This window comes from Bemisia tabaci, chromosome 5 (assembly GCF_918797505.1).
Source record: "Bemisia tabaci chromosome 5, PGI_BMITA_v3".
Taxonomy (NCBI): Eukaryota; Metazoa; Arthropoda; class Insecta; order Hemiptera; family Aleyrodidae; genus Bemisia; species Bemisia tabaci.
The window spans coordinates 10,055,582-10,080,890 of NC_092797.1; the positions used below are offsets into that span (position 1 = coordinate 10,055,582).

At 35.8% G+C, this 25,309-nt stretch overlaps 1 protein-coding gene across 2 annotated transcripts; it reads right to left on the bottom strand.

The window, feature by feature from the left end:
* Positions 1-3,919: 3,919 nt before the first annotated feature.
* Fs(2)Ket (Importin subunit beta Fs(2)Ket) lies at positions 3,920-24,168 on the bottom strand. 2 transcript variants are annotated; one of them, XM_019047736.2, is made up of 16 exons: positions 23,979-24,167; positions 22,082-22,140; positions 21,139-21,321; positions 20,259-20,459; positions 19,623-19,775; positions 18,600-18,749; positions 17,290-17,502; positions 15,961-16,132; positions 15,026-15,420; positions 14,064-14,261; positions 12,283-12,513; positions 11,631-11,738; positions 10,281-10,424; positions 8,773-9,002; positions 7,549-7,713; positions 3,920-5,681 (listed from the first exon to the last, which is right to left on the bottom strand). In XM_019047736.2, coding segments are annotated over exons 1-16 (2,670 nt in total). In that variant the 5' UTR covers positions 24,046-24,167; the 3' UTR covers positions 3,920-5,680. The 2 variants fall into 2 exon arrangements, with proteins under 2 accessions (XP_018903281.1, XP_018903280.1); XM_019047735.2 differs by lacking the exon at positions 3,920-5,681 and having other exon boundaries at positions 7,545-7,713; positions 23,979-24,168.
* Between the last annotated feature and the right edge of the window lie 1,141 nt (positions 24,169-25,309).

Sequence of the window (25,309 nt, forward strand, 5' to 3'; positions counted from 1 at the left end):
TGAGAATAGGAAACAATAAAGTTCCTTGAACAATAATCAGAGTAAAAATTTTTGAGGCGAAAAAAACTAAAAAATCAATAGTAAAAAGGCTCTTTTTTCAAAGACAAGAGGTACCTACTTAAGATCTACTTAAAACTAAACATTTCTAAAACTAATCATCAGTCAAAGAAGTTCGGTGTTGAGATGATAATCTTCGAAAAACTTCACAGGTTATGCAGACATGAGAATTTAAATTGTATTTTTGATCAATATTTATGAATTTAATATCAATCAAAAGGCTTCTATAGTCCTTATTTCAATGAGCCCTTGAATTATGTTTAAACTTCAAAATATCCTTTGGATCAGTTGGCATATCTTCGAACTAATGTAAGCGCATCTTTCTTGAATTAGAAAATTACAAAAAACAAAGTATTATCCAATCATCTATCAGTCTTCACGAATAAGAAATGTACATTCTGTCTGAGAGGGCATGAAATCACCAAAATTCAATGACTATCAGCAGCTTGGATAACTTTCTGTTCGAGCAATTCTAAAATTTTTGAGAGAGAGTGCTTCTGTTTACAAGATAGCTGGTTCAGTTTTTCCTTGAACAATTTCAAAACTATCAGAAAATGGAAGAAAATAAACAAGAATTTGGACATGGTGAGAATCTAGCAATCACTACATACGAACTACATTTTGACTATTTTAAAAAATAAAGAGATTTCAAAATCATACTCACAGTTAATCAATAGGAACTCCACAATTTGATAGTAAAAAAAAAAAATTGAAAGGGGCAAAACTAAAATTAAAAGAATTTCAAAAAACGAAAAATTCAAATTTTTGAGTTGATGCAAAAAATTAGAGTGTGTTGATGGGTAAAGTCAAAAAATGAGTACTTATCACCTTTGCAACATTTCGAAATCTCCAATTTAAATGCACGTAAGCTTTTTGCTGCAAATAAATTTCATGTTCTTTGGTGTGCTTGATAGCGTTTTATTCTGAAAAATTATTTATTTGAATTTTTCAATAATTGGTCCTGTAACTCACAATGCTAAGTTAGACTAGAATTCAAACGTAGGCTGACAAAATGGCTTTGTTGGTATGGCATCATTGACAATCTTGTGATCAATCGGGGTGTTTAGAGAATTGATTCATTTTGAACCTAAGAAGAGTACATGGTTGTGATACATCAAATGATTTAAATAGAAAAAAAAAGAAGGGAGAAATATGAAAATAAAACGAGCAGAATTTTCTGCATTGATTTAAGCGGACCACTTTCGTCCTCAGAATGCAGAATTGACTACTGACTGATGCAACTGAGTCAAGAGGAAACGTTCCAAGTTTTTTTCTAACATTCTCAAATGTGAGAACAATTTACATATTATTTTCTTCCACCCTATAATGTGCATGGAGAGGGGGGGGGGGGGAGGAGAAGGAGGCCAACGACTAAGTCCACTTCATCAGTGAAATCCAAGAGACTTTCAAATAAGATTAGTAATAAGGAAGCGGTCATTTTCAATTTATCCATTGAAAATATGTAAAAATGTAATTGTATAAAATCTCCTGCACTATGAATAATGCTATGTCAGGCAAGTAATTGATAGGTGAAGGAGTTGCTGAAATTGTTAATAATACCCGAGAATCGAGCATATTGTGCTTGATAAAGAAATAAAACCACAGCCTCTGTCAGCCACGCATAAGATCACCATCTTCAAAATAAGAGCTATTATCAGGCTTTCCGTAATTTCTTCATTTTTCAATTCCCTGACTTAGTTCACTTTTCCTCAGAATCAAAAATTTTCTAATTCTCTGGTCTTCAAACTAAACTTCTGTTAAATTTTTTTTCTATTGATGATACTGAATTTTGCTAAAATTTGGACAGAATTTCTACTTACAGGGATTCAAGTTATGGACTTAAAGAAAAGGGCACTCTGGAATTACAATTTGCTTTCTCTTGTACGGCACCACCTGAAATTTCTGAGCTAACGAGCCACTCAAAAAATTCCCTGAATTTGCCAGTAGATTCCCCAGATTTCTCGAGGTCACCGTACATTTCTTGAATTTATAAACTGCTGGAAACTCTAGACCTTACATGAAGATGAGATTGGATGAAAAAATGTGCGATGCCCACTGAATGCCTACTTACTTCCTCCTACTCCTCTATTTACTAAGAATAATTTAAAGAACATAAAATTTTCTTTCAATCGTAGCTGATAAAGAGGTTATATTTTTAGTTGCAATTACAGTTCCTTGAGAAATAGTCCTTGTTGGATGCATTAGTTTACTTTAAGAGCAAGGCGAAGGATGCTCCATATTGATTGTTGAATTCAAGTGCAATGGTACAATGAAGACAGTAGATCTTTGGTCACGATCTACCAGCCGCCAACTAATCTGTGATGAGCTCTCATCAAATTTTGATGGCTTGAGTTGAAAACACACATAACCTGGTGTCACTTGATTAAATCGAACCATCAAGTCTTTGATATCTGACTTTTTTCCTTCAAACATCAGCAACCTGCAGGTATTTGAGTGTGTTCTGATGTGAGCTCTGATTAGCAAACATAGCTTCATTCTGTCACAATACCTGCCGGCCGCTAGTATTTGAAAAAAGAGTGTTGTTCACAGTTTGAATGTTCTCATTTTAAAGCCATGTATCTTCCTGACAACACCTCCAAACTTCCAGGCAAATTTCACCTGTTAGAAGTGAAGCAAATTGAAATTATGTCTTCAATATCTTACAAATTGACCAAAGAATGGTGCAGTAAATCGCAAGCCATGGTGTTATTTCCCTTCTAATAAAGCTGGTAAAGTAAAGCTGGAAATTATGAAATGTAGCGATTTGGTTACAAGACTTTGATATTTAGCCATCGATGGAAATAGTAATCAAAGCCTGGGTCCTTAGGAATGCTGGATGCGCTAGGCTTTTGAGCAGAGGTCTTTGAAAGACACTCTTGAGTGATACCTTTTTAATACCTTTATCAAAACGGTTCAATATCTTAATATCAAAACTCGAGGTTTGATATTAAATTTGGAGTATTTTGAGAGTTAAATGGGAAATTTTAATTAAGTATCATTAGGAATAGTGAGACAAGAATCAAAGAAACTGAGTGCACGGTATCAACTGATTTTGAGGCAAAAATCCCTGACTCTTCCAGGTTACTAAAAAAAACATACATAAATCAACCTCAAGTAAAGATATATGTAGCTAGAGTTGGAAATTAATTCATGGAAGAAGTAGAAAAGTGAGAAATAATGAACACACTGCCGTTCGTTCCCATCAATTCTTGACATACATAATTCACTTCACTCAAAATTCTGAAAACGACTCAACTTCTTGCATTCAGATTTGGCGCTGGATCAATATTTCATTCATTGGACCTTCTGAACATGGTGAAAAGCCTTCATCAATTCTTTCAAGAAAAAATATTGTCATTCCTTTTGGAGGGTCAGTTATTGGAACTCGATCGACAGCTCACAAAACAACATTTATCAGAAAAATAGGGGGAAAAAACTGTTGGAGCTCTTTAGATCAAGGTTCATTGGATGTATTCACACTAAAGAAGCCTATTCACACAAGAAATGTATTAGAAGTTGGACCTCTGTTGCAAAGATACATAAAAACTGATGGAGAGGCAACTGAGTTTTGATCTTCATCCACCTGACCATTTACTAACACTTTTATATGTACTGAAAACTGGACTTACAAAGAGGGGGAAAAAATTGTAAAATAGCTGATTTAAAAAAAAGTTACTGGTGCAGTAAATTTTAGAAGTTCACTGATAATTAGTTTCATCTTTTACTTTAACATTTAAGTCATTGGTAGTATTACTAATTTTAGGTTAGGTTTGATACTTTCAGGGCAGTAAAAACTGAACCTTTTCTTTGAACCAATGTAAAAAGAAGGGATGTTGAGGACAGGTTCAATAACAACGCCGGGTTCTACTTTGAATAATAAAGATTTCTTTTTCAGTTTTAGGGAACAGACAAACTAATTCATGAGGAACAGTCATTCATACATACAAAAGTAGAAAAAAAAAAAACGAAAGAATTAAGTCCTAGATAAAACTTATACAGAGAAGGCTTCATACACACTAGCATCACAGAGACATACATTCAGCTTAAATGACTGAGGTCAAGCGCGTCTTATATATTTGCTGCTTGAAATTACGAGAAAGATAAGCGGAAAGAAAAAGCTTTCGCTCAAATTACCATGTTACTTTAAAAAAAATAGAACATTAATCTATGATTGACAAAAAATTGATTTTGGTCACCGGTAGTTAGGTTTATTTTCTTGGAGAAAACTGAAAAATTAATAGTAACGTTAACTAGTGAACAAGAGACAGTGAAGCTGAGATTCCAAAGAAATAAGCTTAATAGTGAAACAAGCAGGAGCTGATATAGCGAATTTTTTTTACAACCCCTTTGTTGTAAGAAATCGAATAAAAAAGACAAAATTTCAAGATGACCCTAAGAGAAAAAATTTTGGTTTATAGGTTATAGAACTGAGAGTTAGGTTTGTCTATAAAACACAGATGCCTGAGTACGGTTTCTTGCAGTTCAATAGAAACTTGCCAATTTAACAAGTTAGGCAAATTCTTGGAACAGGGGCATGAGAAAGGAAATTGAAAAGAACATTTGCGCCTTTTAGGACCAGCCTAAAAGTCAATATTTAACAGAGAAAGTTGACAACTAAAACATTACCGGACAGACTAGGAAACAAAGGGGCTGAGAATCTAATGAAAGCTTAATAACAGGTGACAGTCCATCTGATGAATTCACATCTAACTGATAAGAAGAATTGATCAGACAAATTACTATGGAACTCATGACAGTAAATGAGAAATAATTTTGGAATTGAATTCATCAGTTTTTTTCCACTAGAATACACGGTGGGAGAGAAATTTTATTAGAGTGCTAACACTTCAGCACCCAGGAGCAAATTTTTAGTTAAATTCAAACGGACAAGTAAAATAAAACATTAAACCAAAAGGAGGGAATGCAATTTAATATTAGTTATTCTGATAAAAATGGGAGTTTTTAGATAAAAGACCGGATGATAATACCATGTTCAATTTGAGAAAAATCAGACACAGGAGAAGGTTACAAGACTTCTAATGCGTTCAAAATATTCAAAAATTGTTGAATAAGAGTAGAGCTATGTTATCTAATTGCACAGCTTCTCGCTGGTTACTTCTCTCATACAATGCAAATCTGCTTTGAGGATAAGTGTAAAATTAAACCTACAGCAGTTTCGAGAACGCCTCTCAGTGCTGAGTTCCAAGTTGAGCGATTTGTCTTCCTTTCAAGCAGGAACTACTAACAAATCAACAAAATTTGATAATTTAACGTAAATTGGTAACCAAACAGTAACAGGGCGTGTTGAAGGCGAAAACTAAAAGATTAAAGAGTAGGCTAAGCGTTGATCGACGCCGCAACACAATACTATGATACGTAGGTCGCAACAAATATACACAACTCGTCACAGACTCAGTACAGTACGTGAAAATTCTCACTAAACTTAAATCACAGGAGCACACGTCACAGAGAAATTTCTTCATCACACACTTTCGTTCGTACCTGACACAACACGCTCACCCATCTGCTACATGTCGCATCTCCCACATCGCGCACTGTGCCCAGTTTTCAATTATACAGGGGTGTTGATTAATGAACGCGTGGAATGGTACGCTGGCTCCCATCTGCAAAAAAAAACGAGACAAGCATTGATAAACTGACAACTAGAGAGAAAAAATTAGCAATATGTAGTTGGTTGCCAACATTTTTAATGCGCTGCTTTCTTCTTGACGGGAGGAAAAAATTCACAATAATTGCAGGCGTATGCAATGATCAACCTTGAAATGCAGTAATCTGACTATTGACTTTATCCAGGGGAACGCAAGATTTATAGTTGCATATAATTTTTAATTTGTTGATTTCCAAAGGCAAGATATTCTACTAAAAACTAGTTAGAGAGCACATGCACGATAACTCTTGTTTCTTTGCAACTTCGTACCTTCTCACATTAGAAAAAATACTCTTGCATGGCAGGATTTTGGATTTTGAATTTTCAGACTCCAAAAATTTCCAAATTCCCCATCTTCCTCAGACTTTCAGATAGAACTTCCACCTAGATTTCTTTTCATTTCAATTACATTTATTTTTGCTAAACTTGAAACCGCAGTTCCGCTTCTAAAGATTTAAAGTCATGGAGAAAAATCAATCAAAAGTTCTTTGGGTACTCTTGAATGGTAACGGCTGAAGTTACTGAACGGTCACGCTACTTGCAAGACTCCCTGATTCTCCAGAGGACCACTGTGTACCCTGGTCTACCGATCAGAAGTTTTAACTGGAGTTATAGAAATTGTTTTTATACTTGATGAGAATGAAAATTATTTAGGAAAAGAGAACCTTGGTCGACAAAACCTTGATATTGTTACTGAAACATAGAATTGCAGGGTGGTCTACGAAAGTTATAGGACAAACTGTGTCAAATTGAACCGGAGTGCTAAAGGTTTGAAATTTGCACTTAATGTTACAGTTTTAATAATAAGCTGTTAACATTTCAGTCTTGACCAAGAAACAAAATAGTTGCATTAAAATACGAAAATACACCCTTTGTTGGCACAAAAATGAATTAGCCAACTTGAAACTCGTCCCTCAGAAAAATGGAGATTCATCTGATAAAATCTCGAAAACCTATTTTCCCCCTAATAAGACAGAAATTGTTCTACTGAAACTTTGCTAGAGGATCAGGGTCCCTTTTTCTGTGAGTGGTCACAAATTTTCTTTCTTTCTAGAGCTGGAAAAAAAAATCGACTGAAAGAATTTAAGTTGAAATAGCTATTGCTTTATAACCTGAAAATATTTAAAAAAAAAAGAAAAAAAAAAAAAAAAAAGTGAAAATAAAAAATTACTGTGAAACTCAACTAATTGTGAGTCAGAATGCATTGGGACCAAGGGTTCATGCCGACTTAGCAGGGTTTCCAAGTTAAAATGGACTATATGTTATTCTCTTCCGCAATTTTGATATCGGGCCAAATCTTGTAAGTACGTACTTCATTTCTGAATTCTTGGTGCCAACACATCTGCCACTCATGACTGTTGCTAGCACGACATAATAAAATGCGCTATGGGTTCAGAAACGACACTAACTCAATTTTTAAATTGATCAGCTGTGAACAGTGCAACAAGTTGGAAAAGTTGGGCAGCACTTCCAAGCTCACATAAATTGTTCCTACAAAGAATAGCTTGTAAGTAAAGTAAGTATCTTGGTAAATTTGATTTATTTTATCCTTTTCTTGTCATAATTCAATAAATCCAATCGTGTGCTGTTTTAGTATGAAACGCTGTCTCGTAGGTTAGTTGTCGTGTCACATACGACAACAATTTCAGATACTTATTGCGCTCTTTCATCTCAGTTTTATTGCCAAACAGATGTTTCCAGCTGTTCCAGCAAGATTGATACATTCGTCAAATAAAACTTATTCTAATTTTAACAATTCTCTTCGATCATATCCTGACACATACTTTAATACTTAACAACAGAAAAACAAGCATCAAACTTACCAGCTGCTGTTAACTTGCGTTTTGAGGGTTTTCAGTTGTTTCGTAGCCCAGGCGGCCATGGTTTTAGTCTTGCGCTGGGACTTACGACCTTGTGCCAACATTTCATTGATGGGTTCTACATCTAGTAAAGGTAAAACTTTAGGGCCGAATGTTGAACACAAGTCTCTGCAATGAGAAAAAAGAGAAACAGTTAATGTTTGCAAGTTGCAAGTGTGATGAAAATTTGGTTAAAATGGCTGAATTCCAGAGGATTTAAACTTTCAATACGACCAAAATGGTTTTCCTTTGCCCTAACATGAGAGGCTATCAAATTAGAAATATGCACAGTGTTCTCGTATAAAAAGTATGCTTGAGGTGTAATTCAAACGAAAGTGGTTTTTGGTCAATCATTGACAAAATCACATTTTAAAAGAGTGAACAGTTACTTCGTAGGGAAAACTGTGACTTCCATCATCCATCCAAGAAAGGCAAATGAAATGGTACTTATCATTCTTTATTCAAAGAGATGAGTTTAATCATAGGAAGTTGATGCATTACTGTTTTTTCTAATGAAACAAAAAGTTTCGAGTATTGCGAAAAGTCGATCGAACACCCACGAGGAAAATAACTATCACAGGTAAACTGATCATTAACAGAGGGAAACGGCGGCTTCCATCATCCATCCAAGAAAGGCAAATGAAAATGGTGCATATCATTTTACATTCAAATCGATTGGTTTAATCATAGGAAGCCTATGTGTATTATGAAAAATTAGTTGAATACTTCAGAGGATAATAACAATCATATCCAACTGCTCAGTTACGGAGGGAAACGTAGGCTTCCATCATCCATCCAAGAAAGGCAAATGAAAATGGTGCTTATCATTTTACATTCAAATTGATTGGTTTAATCATAGGAAGCCTATATGTATTACGAAAAATTAGTTGAATACTTCAGAGGAAAATAACAATCATAAACTAACTGCTCATTTATATGGGAAAACGGAGGCTTCCATCATCCATCCAAGAAAGGCAAATGAAAATGGTGCTCATCATATTTTATTCAAAGAGATTGGTTTAATCATAGGAAGTAAATGAGAGTTCCTTTTTTAAAAAAAACTTTCACAGTATTAAGTAAGATAAATTAGAGAAAGACAAATGTTTTCTTGTAAAAATGCGTTCTTAAAGAATCGTGAAAAATTAAAAGATGATCCTACTGAAATGATAAAAAAACAAAAGTACTTACCCGATGAGACCTGCGGCTGCTGAGGTATTTGAGTCAGAGCGCTCTTGATCTTGCGCTACCATAGTAATGAAAGAGGCTATGTAAGGAACGTGGGCTTCCAGTGCAACTAAGTCCGCGTTTTCTTCGTAAGGGCCTGTGGATTCTCCTTTCAAGCCTTGAATGATACCAGTGTAAGTTTCTAGGACATTTTCTCTGAGTTCATTCAGATATTCTAACATGTCATAGTTATTCTGTAAAAAATATTAGAATTTATTAGCTGTCATGCATATTAAGGTAACTGATGGAAATAGTCTTTGAAAATTACCCTGACTCTTTCAGAAAAAGATTTGAGGATAAAATAAAACTGATGACCGCTTTTGAGTGCAGCTGTTCGTAATTTCATCTTTTATATTTTTCATTACAATATCAATCTGTTACTTACACAAGTTTCCGAAATTCCTTCTTTTCCCAATTCTCTGACTTTTCCAGCTCTTTTCTTAAATTTCCTCAACCTGTTAACTTTTCACTTAGATTTTTTCCTTTAAATTTGACTGACCTGTACTAGACTTTGGATGAAATTTCCGCTTCTAGAGATTAAAATTAAGGAGAAAGGCACTCACAAGTTGTTCAAGTTCTCTCTGATATCACCCACTGAAGATGCCAAGCCCTTGCGCTACTTGCTAAATTCCCTGATTTTCCCCACGAATTTCTTAACTACTTCAGGTCATCATAAATTCTTTATCGACAGCGTAGGTCCGCAATCACGTGTCTCATTTGAGGTGTCTGAAAATCTCCGCCTCTATGTTATTTTCTTAAAGGAGAACAATTGACATCATTCTTTGAAGTTTATGTAGAATTTTCTTCCCACGGAGAAGAAGAATCACGGCAGTTTTGAAGAATTGCCGTTCAATGGTTTTTTGTTTAAAAACTAAAAGTATGACAGGAAGTCTGCGACATCATAAACCGAGTTATGTGATTGCCGACTTACACCTTTGTTATCTTTTCAGGTTTGCTAGATTCCTTGATGTATAATCAATGAATGAATAAATTATTTCCTTAATTGAACAGAGTTACGCAGAAAACGGTTACAGCTACATTGCAGGGTTCTAAAATCTGGTTTTCTATTATAATTCAAGGGAGGAAACCAACCAACATTATCAATTTGAGGAAATAACCTGCGTGAGGGCAAGAAAAATTGCAACAATTTTTGAAATGGGTTGGTTTCTTTCCAAAATATTAAAAAAAGAGATGAAATTTTGAAACACTGCAATGTAAAATCTATTCAATTGCATAAAAACTGTACCTTGGATTCCTAAGGATCAAAAAAAAAAAAAAAAAAACAGCAACGATTACTAGAAGTAGTGTTTCTTTGTCATTCTGAAAATTTGTCATTCGGCAACAAGCTCTTTTTGACTACTGTTCAGCTGCGAGTGAAAGTTCTGATGTGATTGTTAAAGCACAGAGCAGAAGTGGTTAGAACAAAAATAATGCCACAATGGACAAGTTAAGAATCAGCTCAGGTCACTTACCCTATCTACTTCTACTTGTGTCGCATGGATTAATGTTTGAAGGACAACATCTAAATATTTCCTGAAGTGCGGACCAATACCGATGGCAATGTCTCCAAATACGGCTAAAATTTGTGGCTTTATTGATCGATCAACAGTCGTATCCTGCAGATGGAGAAACAAAAAAAGTTAAGAATAGATATTGAGTACATCATACATGAATCAGTTTTCAACAAGGCAGTGCTAATATGGTTTCTTTGATGTCGAATCTAATTACATATTTTGAAAAAGTTTAGAATTTGAACAGAATACTTTTATATTTTACCTATTTATGACCAAAACCAACCTCTGTGTTGGTCGAAGTAAAAATCGAATAAATCATTTTTTTCTTTCAAACATTCAAATTTCAAATAAAGAAATTTCTGTTATAGATAAAAAGATCAAGAATTAATCGATTCATTTATATATCACACAAATGGTTTTGCATACATTTTTATTTGCTGGAGAAAGAAAAGAAGGGAGAGAAAATTGTTTCCTTAAATTAGGGACGAGCAATTAATTGAACTGTCACGGAACGGTAAAACTGCTGCTTACTGTCTGAAAATCCATTTTATTCAGTTTTACTTCACATCAATGCTGATCTCGCAACATTGTAAAGACTGGGGTGCCACGCGGGGCGGAGGAGGATAGGTTATGGAGGTTAGTACATGCTCCCATTTGTACGCCATGTTGATGACGTATTAGGTAGAACTTAAGTGGCGCGAATTTTGAATTACCCGTCTAGTGCGAGTGCCATATGCTGGATGAACCAATGAAACGTTGGCCTTTGTTTACCTGAGCTCAAAACAAGTAGTTTGAAACGCGCCAGATTGAGTTCCTGCTGATACGTCATCAATACGGCCGAATGTTCTAATATCAGACAAATATTCGGTCTATTATTTTTTAAGATTCGAAATTCTGTCAATGTTGTCGAATAATTCTGTTACTTGAGGTCTCTAAGTTTGCGTTCAAATCGAATATCGGAAAAATTATTCGAACTCGAATATTCAAGATTTTTGAATGTTTGCACAGCCCTAGTTTTCAATCTTCATTTTATGCTTCAGGCAACTTTGAAATTATGAGAGTCCATTTTTAAAAAAACTTTCATTATATTCTCTGTATTATAGCAAACCATTTCTAATTTTTGGGTATCCAACAAAACGTTATTTGACACTTTGGTTCCTTGTGATTTCAATACTTCGATTCATTATTGTTTCAGGTCTCTATTTGATTACACATTTGATTCCATTAACTTACTAATATTTCGTACGACAGCAAGTATGCACAAGATATGGTTGATAAGTGTCTCCCCAAAGAAATTAAAATACTCACACTTAAATTTTCTAATAGAAGAGTCATCATTTCATCACAATACGGCAGAATTTTGATCTTCAGTGCTCGGCAGATGTCACTAACCAGCCCAACAGCAGCACCACAAACCTGAAATAAATAACCCATTAGAACAAGGTTGCAGGTAAAATGACACACTATTTAGGAACCTTCCAACAAAAATAAAATTTCCCTGATGATTCATCATGAGTCTAGACAAAATAAATTTGCCTAACGGCATGAGAAATTGTCTAGAATTGAAAATGGACCACTAGACAAAGTCTGAACTAATGAGAGTCGCATTAATCTTTTCAAAATTTTACGTCGAGAGCGATTCATTTAATGGTGGAAGTTTTCATATGGTTAATTGCTTCCTTACATGAACACAAAAATTGCAAAATGAACAGGAACTAAGATTTCTTTATGTTCAACAATACAATAATACAAAAATACCATGAGAAAGTGATATATTACCATCCTAAGTAACTTTTGGGTTGGTAACGTTACTCATAAAACCATTGATGAGAACAAGATCCATGGTGAAAACCACGAAATATGACACTTATCGGAGTCCAGTCCAACGGTAGCTTGGAGCTGTTGCTTTAAGTAGACAGATTGAATATGTTAGGTTGCACAACTCGGGATAAATACTTACTTCGTGTTCAGCATGGTTCTTTAATCCTAGACATAAGTACGGTTTGAATGCATCCATATACTTCAAGAAGCCTTCTCCAAGCATCTCTACCAACGTTGACACTGCCATCAGAGCATCTTGCTGAACTCCGCCAGACTCGTGAGTACTCGTTGAGAATATTTGCAACAATGTTGTCATGACAGAATCGCTAATCTGGGGTACGTCTTCAGCAGTCATTTTTCTCAAAGTGGCCTGAAAATGAAAAAGAAAATCACTTAAGCAAGAGGACAGACATTAAGGTTCAGGTATGGATCTTTGCATAGGAGTTATGTAAGTTTAGGGTTTCCATAATTTTTTCGGTAATTCAATTCCCTGACATCAATCTTTTCAAATTCCTTGACCTCTGAACAAAATCTCTTCTCAGATTTCTTTGTTTTAATAATTGCACCAACTTCTGCTGAGTGCTGCTTGCAAAATTTCTTAATTTACTGGGAGATAGGCTGACTTTCCAGGTTCCATGAATATTGGAAACGGTGAAATTTCATCGGATAACATGAATTCACAGAAGAATTAATTCAGCAAGGACACAGAACAGAGGAAAAGTGGTGATTAAACAATAAGATGAGGGCAATCAAAAATCCGAGTATTTCATCCCATTGGAATTTGGCTAAATGATTTGATTGCTGAGAACCCAGAAAATTGCTGAATCACTAATCCAACATCGCCAAATTTCCTGAGATGAAAGAGATTCATTTTTGAAAAAAGATGAATTTTTCCCCGAAAAGTTAAGACAATAATGGTTAGATTAGAGACATAAGGACAGAGCACTCATATCTACTAACAAGGAGGAGAAGTGAGGCCAGGCCTGGCGCTCAGTGTTTGTGTGCCAGTGTAAATGAGCACGGGCATCTATGGCGGCAAACAGAAATTTGATTTGAACTAGACCTCTAGATTTTTACACATTTTTTGCTGAAAACTCGTTATCAATGCCTAAAACGAGTAAATCAATAAAGTTGGAAGGGTGACTTTTCATAATAAACCTACTTTGACTCGGTAACAAGCAAGGATCTCACATAAAGTTAATTTTTCTGTTACTCATGATGGTCCCGCTAGTTCAAACAGGTCATTACAGTCCCAGATGACCGTTACTTCCGAATGAGATTAATCGGTCGATGACAGACCATAAATAATCTCACGTTAAAGAAAATATGTGGGTAAGTGACTTTACTTAGGAATCAACATAGAATAATTTGATTATGCAATTTTATTCAGTTTTCGCCCTATCTTTAAATTTCAATTTTTTCCCGATTTTTCTGCCAATCCTCAAGCCAATCGGAGAGGTGGCCTCATTTTGTTCTTCTAGCGCCTCCGTCTTTATATCTTTGGGTTAAATTGCAAAGAAAATCACCCAAAAAGTTTGGACAAGCATTGTTCACAGGTAACCCTGAAAATTTGAACTTTGTCATGGCAGCGTCTAGAGGCTCATGCAGCAGCGTTTACCTGCAGTTTAGTTTACAGTAAGACCTCGATTTATCGGATTTCACAGGGCCGGAGGCCTAATCCGTTAAATCACGAAATCTGCTAAATTGCGCTAGTCAGTCTCGCTGAAGGGACCGGATGTTCGATCCATTAAATCGCGGAATCCGGCAAATTGCAATCCGATAATTCGAGGTCTTACTGTATTACATTACAAAATATTAAGGTGGCAATGATTTTCCACACAAATCTTAAATGAAATCAACTGCTTTAAAATGAGGCTTCAGATTAATTAAAGGAGATGCACCTTAAACATAGATGCTTACCTGCAAAGACGCACAAAGTAAGGACTCCAGATCATTGTATTGAGCCTTGTTCTGTTTGTTTTGGATACTCATTTGGAGAACCGTGTTGAGTCGTTCTAAGAAGATTATCATAGTGCGCTGAACAGTTGCATAACAGTCTTTCGGCGAGCTCTTGATCATTTCCATTAAAGCTTCGTATGCTGCTGAACGTAGATTTGACTGAAATGAAAACAAAAATTAAGCAGGTTTAGAGAGGATTCTTGCAAATATTCACGTAATTATTTCCTAACTACTTTTAACCCTTTCATAATGACACATACATTTGTTGCAAACGTACATTAGAAGTTTTGGGGCGAAATTAAAAGGTCAGAAAAAATTAGCATTAAGAAACTTCCAGTACTTTTACTAATAGATTGTTATCTGTAACCTCACTTCCAAAATTTCTAAAACCACCTAGGACAGGGAAAAAAATTCTTTTTCTCGTTCAAAAACTTCTTTGTATTGGTTTATACTGAGGGTAAAATTTTCCAGCTTATTTTTTCCCTTCTTTTCATCAGCTTTGAAGACACCCTCCTCTAAGTCGTACAACAGAATTACCATAATTAATTCATCTTTAAAATTTCTGACTTATTTTGTTGCTTTTCCCTGACTCAAAAATTGTCCTATTTCCTACCTTTCTCTGACCTTTGAACAAAGTTTCCACCTATTTATTTATTTCTAAAAATCCGTTGACTTTTGCTAAACTTTGAAAAAATTTTCCTTGTTGAGAGATCTAATTTTGGAGAAAGGCATTTGATAGCTGGTTAAAAGATGACTGACTTCTAAATGATCAGAGGGTAAACAATTGGAAGGTCAGTGATATGTCCCAGTGATTAGTAGGTGTGTCAGAAATGCCCTGACTTATCCTGGTTGCCTTAAATTCTCAGACCGCCGGCAACCCTATGCAATCATAAATACGAAAAAAAAAATTAGGAGGGTGTTACCTGTGATCCGTCTGATCTATCTGTGGTAGCCAGCAGCTGCTCAACAATAAAGTTGAAGAACTGAGACAAACAGTACGTATCCGGGGTTTCACCTTCTGGCAGATTGGCTGTGGCCGCTTCATAACTGGCTTCAGCAAGGCCTGTGAACGCCCAACAGACATTAGCGGCAACGCGGGCTTCTGCCTCCAAGCCACTGACAAGAGCTTTCAGCAGCGGCTTGAGATAATCTTCGCTGATCGCTACATCTGGAATGATGTCACAGATTCTCCCGATGGTCCACGCTGTTGTGTCACGAACAGGGATACTGTTATCGTACATGCGCTCAATGAGAACAGGCATCACCATTTCAACTAATGGCTTCAATGATTCAGCGCTCAATCCACCGAGGATTGATCCTGTAAAGCAAAGTAAAAAAAGATCAATCAAGGTACGCTCATAAGAAATTAGTCCGATCTTTCCCCATAATTTATTAAAAATGATAGAATTAAGTTAAAAATGGTCGATGCTCGTAGTATTACAACACCAAAATTGTAAAGATAATTAAAAAGAATATTGTTCGGCAGTTGCATGCTAGCAAACAAAGGTGACTCAAAAATTTTTCCCAGACATTTTCCCGTTCTCCTAGTATTCCATGACTGTGACAACCCTCTTGCAAGACATTCAGTTTCAACTTTTGGGGCCTTGACATCTGAGTATCACGCAAAACATCTATATTGTTCCACCTACATGCCTCTTTCAAGATTGTCAGACTTAACATGATTTGAATGTGATGATATCATGATAACTATGATACCTCGACTGATGAAATTCATCGGTAGAGGGATATGAAAAACTGAGCATAGAATGAGCCACAACCTAATGGAGATAAGCAGACAAATAGTTAAAATTTATTGTAGAAAAGAGGAGGTTTTGCATGGGCCTTCAAAACAACTTACCAAAAGCTAAAATGGCAGCTTCCCTGTAACGCCAGCTGTTATTTTTAATATTATCTTTAACAAAAGGTAGTACATGAGGAACCACATCGTCTCCGCAACAAGTTGCCAATAACATTAAACACACTCCAGCAGATTTACAAGGATTCCAGTCATCTTCATCATCTATCTCTTCCTGCAGATCAGAAAATAATAACATTACATCAATTCATTAGCTAGAAAGGACTGGAGTAAGAAAACAAAGGTATCGCATGCATAGAATGGGTCAGTTTGCGACAGATAAAATTTTTTTCCCAGGCGCAAGTATAGATAATTCTTTCAATATTTTGAACATAAATATATAGTTTTTTTAGTCCTTTTGATGATCTTCAGTACTTAGAAATGAGAAAAATAATGAGACCTTTGGTATTCAGCCATGAAAAACAATGTTGATCTCAGTTGTGAGCAACAAAAAAGAAATTCTGAGGAATTCAAATTGGAAAAGTGGAAAGTAGGAATGATAAAAAAAATGAATTAGGCTAAACCGAAACACAAATAATTGAACCACCGGACCTTGATTGAGTGGAGAAAGCTGAGAAATTGCATACCCCCCAGGCTACTTTTAAAGGTCATCACGAAAATCCTGAAAACCTATACTTTTCCACAAAACGTTCATGCAATTTCTGTGCTTCAGTACCGAACTTAAAGAACTTGTGTTAATCCAGAGTGTCAGTGCTTTTTCTATTCAGTAGACACATTGCAATTGGTCATTGAACCTGGTCTTTTCCACTCAATATTCATAGAGTACAAAGTGATTTTATGTGTACTTTTGGAACCAAAATGCTGGAAAAAACCGTTTTTTAGAAGTCCAAAAACTCAGAGGCATTTGTAATGCATTGATTGGAGGGTCAAAAGAAGTGAACCATTGGCAAAGCCAAGCATGAACACACCCAACTTCGTTCATTGATAATTTTACCTTTCTTTTTCCCCCCCGATTACGTTAGTTGTAGATTTTAGATTTTGGGATAGCTATTTCGATCATCAGATTGCCAAATCTAGATCTATCGCCAAAATCTACAATCAACGTGATCGGGGGAAAAACAAAGGTAAAATTATCAAAAAAACTACAATACATCCCGATAAAAAGAGCCTCAACTTCAAATTACACATAACTTTCTCGATTTGAATATGAATACTGAGCTACTGTACACAGCGGAAAAAAAATTAAGAGCTTGTCTGACACAAGTAGAAATGGTGCTATTATTCGACTTCAGAAATTAAATTTTCTCTGGGACGTTAGAAAAAGAAAATAATAGAAAAAAGTGTTCACTGAAAGGAGACACGAGTACATACTTGTTTAGTGAGTTTAGTCAATAGGACTGGAATAAGGAATTGCAGAGCTCCTTTGGCGTAGAACCTTGATGTCCTCTGTGGTGGCCTGCCAGCCTCCAATGCATCGTTCTCTTCTATGGCTAGATCTACTTCTTCATCACTTACATTGGACCAGAATTCAATGCCTTGCAACGCTACTTCGTCCGTTTCCGATTTCATTGCTTCCAATGTAATCTGCAAAAAAAAATGTGGCTTTTTAGTAATCTGAGCGAGTCAATTTGATGCATTTTATGAAAAATAAACATGGTAATTTGCGATTTTATCCGAACACTAAATCTCAATGTACAATATGAGGAGAGGTGTCGCTCATCAAATGACACTGTGTAAAATGTCATCAATGATATGATGATGATCGTATTGGACGTATCTTATTGTTTGTTGTTAACCTATACGTTCAAGAGATTAAGTTTAATAAATCGCAATTCTCTTAACAACGAAACATGATGATGTGTCAGTTGTGTTATTCATGGAATCGTGTTTTGACGATTCAAAATGATAGATCAGGAAAAAAAGAGTAGGAACCATCCAAACACTAGATCTCAACGTACAATAAATAGAGAGATGTCGCTCATCAAATAACACTGCGTATAATCTCTGTTTGAAATATCGCTTGACGGGGGACAGTTGAGCATTGTTTATGTTTCCAGAAAATGAGAGTGTTCATGTTCCCTTGAAATAGATTACTTATAAGCTTCAGGAGAAAAGCTACTTAAGCCACTAACGCAGTGATACACCATTAGAAAATACATATGAATGGCTAAAGAAGAGAAAGTGTATCTCAATTGCAAAATTTATAAATTTCCGATTTGTTTTATTCCCTTCAGGACATACTGATCTAAATTTGCCCTTGCAATTATAAGGAGGCATTAAACATTTGTAGGAGCACAATTGAAAATTTGCCTTCTCATAAACACTCCCCAATCTCTTCCTCCTGTTCTGCATTGATTTCTGATTTGTATAAAGAGCTATGATGTCTAAGTAAAACTGCTTGCTTCGCAAGTTCAGTTTTGTGTCGAATGACAAAAAATCACCTATCGGGGCCACATTTGGCCAGGGTCTTCTTTTCTTAGGGGCCATGCTGATTTAATAGGAGCATTTGACGCATGATGTATGTGGGTTTGGAACTCCTTAGTATACAACTTGCATGCTATTGACTTCTTCATGAAAATAGGTATAATTAATGTATCTTAACAATTGCTCGTATTTTCAACAAATTCTGTTCATCAGGATGAATGAAATAGCTCAGCATAGTTTTTGGAGGATAGACTTACCGGGAATAAAGCTTGCCCCATGTACGGTTCCATATATTGATAGTACAAAGACATAATTTTCACCAGGCACTGTAAAGCTGCCACTCGAACTTGGGTATCGGGGGACTGTGTTGCCTCACAGACAACTTCCATAATGTAATTTCTTTCAGACTGAAATAGATAGAAGAGAAGATAAATAACCAACGGATGTTAAAAAAGAGAGGCATTTCAAATGACTTGAATGATAATAATCTTGTTAGGTGAACCCTGCTACAAACGAGGTGTACGAAGTTCATGTTCAGGATAACCAAGAGCTGTTCTACAGTTAAGTTCCTGACTAAATTTCTCCTTGACTGATGATTCAATTCTTAATTGAGAGAAAACAGTTTATAATTAGGACTTCGAGAGAAGAGGGGCATATAAAGTGAGGGTTCAAAGTTTCTTGATCAATGCATGGCTGAAGCTTCCATGACTTTCTTAACCTAAAATACATGTATAGACAGAAACTAGTTTTGCTTGGTCTGTTGGCTGACCCATGGGGATCTTGATACTGAGTCGAAACTTAAAAAGCAATTTTCTTGAGATAAATTACTTTGATTGAATGATCCTCTTGAGGTTCATTCTTTTCAACAAATTAGGAGTCAGCCAAACAAAAGCTGGGAAAGTCAATTTTGCTTTACACGCACAATGATTTGGCTACCACATGTTTGCAATCTATTATCTAAAATTTCAAAATCCCTCCTGAGGACAGCAACATTCTGAAAATTAGAAATGATTTAAAATTTAAAACTGATCATGAAAATTATAAAACTTCTTGAGTCCTGGAAAAAGTTGCCAATTTAAATCTACCAACCTAAAATTTAATATATTTAAAAAGATATCTGTAATCTAAGAGATTTAATTTCAAATTACGGCTAAAATATTCCTTGATTCTTCACTTTTCTGTGCACTTTTAAAATCGAGCAAGACTCATTGAAATGATCATTAGTATTCACTTTCTGGAGGGAAAAAAGTTTTTTTTGCATCCTTGCTCCGATGACTTACCTCTTTGTCAAAGTTGGCGCGAGTGAATTCTAAGGAGTTCAACAGGGCAGTTGTGGCAGCAAGCCTGACATGATTGCTGGCTTCTGTGTTTCTCATACCGTGAACTATGGCTGTCAGGATGTGATTTGATTGTGAAGTTAAAATTTCATGATCCTGAAAGAGAAATATTCTCAATTTTAAAAAGATATATGTAAACCTTGTTAAGAACGCAGACTCATTTTCCAGTACCTACTGCTTTTGTCCTGCAGGCCAATTATTGAAATTTTAATGCAGCATAATAAGACACTGGAATGTGATATATTGTATGGTTACGATTGGGATATGCCTAGTCTTGTCATACCAGCATAGTTTTATTATCAGGCTGTAGCATTTCATTCTGTTGAGATATTCGACCATCAACGCGGTGCATTCATTTCCTTGAGTCAAAGAATAAAAATGCAGAAAACATCTAGAAACAGTGCTGAGATGTAACAGCTTTAGGTGAGGTCCTTTATTGGAGTAGAAGTGAAATAATCTTCAATATTTCTTAATTATCCGGATTTTCAATTGAGCTGTAAGTAAACTAACAGATTACAACCACACCCTTACAGCTCGCTGGGCACACTAAAAATATAACTTGGATGATATTTGACTTACAATATCTTGACAAATGTAACCAATTGTTTCCAGGGTAGCTTCACGGACCATTTCTGTTGAATTGGGGTCAAGGACATTGTTCACTAAAATTTGAATAAGTTCCGGCCATTTTCCTTGAGGAAGTTCTACGACTGCTACATATGCAACACATTGTGCTGCGGAGCTAGGGCGGGAATTTTCAGTTCCAAGCGCAGTTAAAATCTGGAAAAGATAATAAAATGCAATTAATGGCAAATTTTCAGTAAGAAGATAGGCATCAGTATACTACAATAACCCAAAGTTGCAATTGGACTTGGTACCAATCATAAATAGTGCATGCCTTATAGTCTAGCTGCCCTATGCTCCCCATAATTTAGGAGATTTTATTAAAGGCTGCTTCAATTGATAAATCAATGTTAATCGTTTATTCAACATTTCATTATAGTTTTGAAAATAATCCAGGAGATGCGGAAAATTTTATTACCTATTTACTCTGCAATAACCTATTTTAGGGGTCATTAGTTTCTATTCTGGAGGAGGCAGAGTTAATGCAAAACAAGCTACAACACTTCTACGGCAAGATGAGAGGGCTCTTTCTAGATTCTTTGATTTCTTAGAAATGCTAAAATGAAGACATCATTGCAATCTAGACATGGTTAAACTCATTAACAGGGTGTCCAGTATTTATGAATATTGAAAAATCCTAATATTTTCCTGATATTTTTCTTAATATTACAGGGATTCTCTCATTTCACTTGACTAAGCCGAGTGCCTGGTCAGAAAATTTCTGTACACCTGCTCTTTACAAAAATAATGCCAGAGCTGTTGAGGATTCAAAATGCAGGGAGTTATGAAACACGAGGGGTGCTGGGTCAAATTTTAAAAGAGAATTAAGACTTACATTATTCTTTATGTATGCCCGGATTTCATCAGGAAAGGCTAGCCACCTTTGTTGGAATCTGAATTTGACAGCAGGGTCTTTGGATGTAAGGTTATTTTTGAGCTGTAAACCAGCTGCAGTTCGGACGACAGCATTATTACCAGCATGATGTAGGATGTCTGACAATGTTCTCATAAACTCCACCTAGAGTTTAAAATATAAAAACAAATGTTAAAATACCTAGTCTAATGGTGACAAATTTGACAGATTTTTATGGCATAATATCACGGAACGGAAGAAAACTTCAAGCAAAAAGTTGAATTGGAAGGCTTGATTGATAGTCAGTATTGGAATTTGAAGAATTAATAGATGCAGGTTTAATGACCAACTTCCAAATTGCTATTGTATCTGCTTCACTAAACTGAACACTAAATTTTTAACTTGTTAGTCCAAGATTGAAAATACATCTCAGATTCAGCTTTCATTTATTAATAAAGAAAAAACATAGTACAGAAATTAAGTTAAAGCACTACAATTAAACTTGCCAAGAGGTCTAGCCATGTGCGGCAGAAGTAGTAAAACATAAACTATTTATAACAGAAACAAAAGAGATCATAGTTAGCTATAGGTAGCTTCCTTACATTGGATCAAATTTCATTCCTTCCAGATTTTCTTGAAAGACACCAAGCGCAAAAAACCATGAAATTGTCATAACTGTCACAGCATGATTTCTTCTATCTACCGTAAGATGATAGAATTTGTATTGCAACACCTGGAAGCTTAATGAACTTGCAAGAAATTCTTGAAATTTGAATTGAATTTCATTCAGCAAAGTTTCAATAAAATACAATATTTAACAATTCAATTCATACATTTCAATAGGCTGAACTCTTATGAGTCATTAAACCCTTCTTTTCATTAAAAACGAACATCAATACTTACAAATTAATTAAATTATACTTACAATATTAGTCTGCGCTGCCTGATCGATGAAGTTTTGCGCAGCTTCCAACTCATTTTTATCTGAAAAATAAAGGAAAAAATAAATTCATGAGGGGCTTATGGTAGAATAGAAGCAAAATTTAATGTCTGTCAACACAACCTGATTTATTTTTCCTTGCATTAGTATGAATCGTCTGCTCATCAATGAATTAATTTTCACTTTACTATCATCTAGGTAAGTGTCTCATTATTGGTGTTAAGATGCATTGAGGATACTAAAAAATTTCTCTACATGCCTTTGGCTGGTGTATTTTCACTTATAAAATAGTTTAAAACTGTAAGTATAATAGTGTCATACAGTGCGAAGAGGAACTCATTGTAGAGAAATCATAGAGCAGTATAAATATGATCATCATTAATACATAGACACCTACTTATATTGTATTTCTGGTGATGCTGGATGGGTTCCAGAGAATTGCTGCTTAGGTACTATAGGTTAATTCATCGCAGCCCTACCCCCCCCCCCCCCCCCCCAATATAATTGTACGTCATGATTCATGTGGTCCTATAGTGGACTTCAAGGGTTGTAAATTTCAGGCTAATTATTGACACGTCAACTTGAGAACTGCTTCCGCGATATATTTTTCAGCAGAAGAGCGATAGCATGGCTAATCTATCTAGATACTTCTTCTGACTCAATATGGGCAGACAAAGCGTTACAATGAAGAAAAAGCGCTATCACAGGCTTTTGAGTGTGATATTCCTTGCTTTCTTACAGCTTTGAAACTTATAGACAAGCAGTATAATAGGGCTTGCAATATTAGACACAGTAGCATGCACCATACTTAAATGCAAATAATTAGAAAAATGAACAGGGCCATTTGGAGGTGTATTCAAGTTTGGAAAATCAGCAAAAGAGAAGGTAACTTCTAACACTAAAACAGGCAGAATTGGTCAGGAACGTTCAACAACTTATGACAAGGGAGCAAGATGGCCGTTTTGACATCTCCTAATGTTTAAGTGATCAGGGATGTGATTACAATCAAGGATCTTAACTGTTAAGAATAATCAATGAAACAATTAAAAAGGATAGGAATATGTGAATTGGAGTGTGTCAAATTTCAAGGGGAAAGGGAATAAACTGCAAGAAGAGTAAAACCTAACCTAACAAACTGAGAAGATATTGTGTTAATCAGCAATTTAGACAGCAATAAAGATGAGTGAACACATGGTTCCGATACTTAGAAAAGCCAACAATAATGTGACAAGGAAGAGAGGAACAGAACCTAGGAATCCAATACAAGACAATAACCGTGGAATGGTTAAGAATGTTTGTCTTTATCAAGGGGTGAAACTGTGTTCTCGTAACGGCAGGAACACACAACAAACAGATTTCATGGAACTAAGATGGACCAGGATAAGACTTCTTAAGACATGCATTTGATATGTGCTGCTGATAAAGTCTAGGATCAAGCATCAAGACAGTCGCCACAAGATGAGGCCATTACGCAGCTCTCGGCTGTCAAACGCACATTGCAGGATGACATCTGACCATGTTACTGAGGCTCTCAATTCTGAAAACCAAAGTTACTCTGAAGATAGGAGATCTATAAATTTACAATATACGAAAAGGCTTTAGTTTTGCAGGGCAATTTATAATGGTAGGATTTCATTCAATGGGCATCTCTGCGACCATGCTTGGAGTTAGCTCTGTTCAAGGTTATGGACCTGGGCATCGTACAGACGACTAAAGATAGCAATAGTTCCCAAGGATAAGACCTGCAAAGCAGATACGGAATTACAGGAAATCCTATTCTTCGATGGGCTCCGTTTTGCAACGAACTGATGTGTCCAACGTGAAGATAAAGGGAAGCCTGTCTGAAGGATGGACGAAATCCGATGACACATTTAGAACTTACCGGATGAGACAGTCTTCTGAAGAATTTGGGCAAGTGCGGTAGCTTCTGGATTCATTTTGATGATCATTTAAACGACTAAAATAATAAGATTAATACACTCAAAAATGCAAACGGCCACAAAAACGAACACCGGCAATCGCCATTAACGCGGAGGCTCCGAACAAAAAACCCACGATTTCGACATTAGATGAAAAACGACCACGAGATAAATTCATCCGCGCGCATTTTAATTTGAATTTTTTTTCCTTATCAGGAATTTTGAGACTACGAATCTCTAAAATTTTTACTGAAAGTATTCAATTTATCCGTGAAATTTCTCAAATAATGCGAATAAAGTCACATCAAATAATTTCGTAACGTCTTCAATGCGCACTACTTTACTACGTGACAAAAGGTATTACGTTACTTCTTGCGCGCCAACTTTCGATTCCACCCGCGCTGCTTCACGCGGCAAGAAAAGTGAAATGTGAAATGTTTTTAGAATAGGTTGTAGGTGCACCTTATTGTCAGACGCAGACGGAAGTACGTAGGTAGGTATTGAGTTTTTAAATTAAATAATTTATCAGTGAATCATGTAAATACCCGCATTCCTGAATTGAAATTTGTAACGCATACAGAATATTCGCAAATTTCAATCCGCAATCCTTATTCCTCCCTCCTAATTTCCTGGCATGGGCGGCTGGCAAGTCCATCCTCAACATGAAAAAAAGACGGGTTTTCACTCAGAATTTCCGATTTATTGCAATAGGATCGCAGAGGGAGGAAGAAAATTTTAGCTTTTCATTTGTCTGCATATGACTAACATTTATGAATGTAGGTATCGTAGAATGCGGCAATCAAGCACGCAATATTACGATCTCTGGGGTAAGTATGTGATGTGGTATCACGCGGAAATGAAGGAAAATCTTAGCGTTCCGTGTGTCTCTACTCAAATCAATAACATTTATGAATGTAGGCATTCTGCTCGCACCGTTGGATGCGGAATCAATCTGTTTATCTGTTCGAACTGCAGATAGGTATGTGATATGGTATCATACTGATATGAAGGAAATTCCTGGCTTTTTGCCTGTCTAAAAATACTGACGTTTGTGAAAATAGGAATCGCTAAATTTGGGAATCAAGCGCATAACTATTCGAACTCCGATGTATGTATGTGATGTGGTATCCTGCGGCAATGAAGGAAAGTCTTAAATTTTCACTTATCTCATATTAAATCAATATTTCCATTTGATACAATGGACCACTAGACTAGGTACGAATTTCAGCATTCTGATACATGTTTCTCAACCAAAATTTCACGTAAAATACGATGCGCATAGCAAAAGTTACCG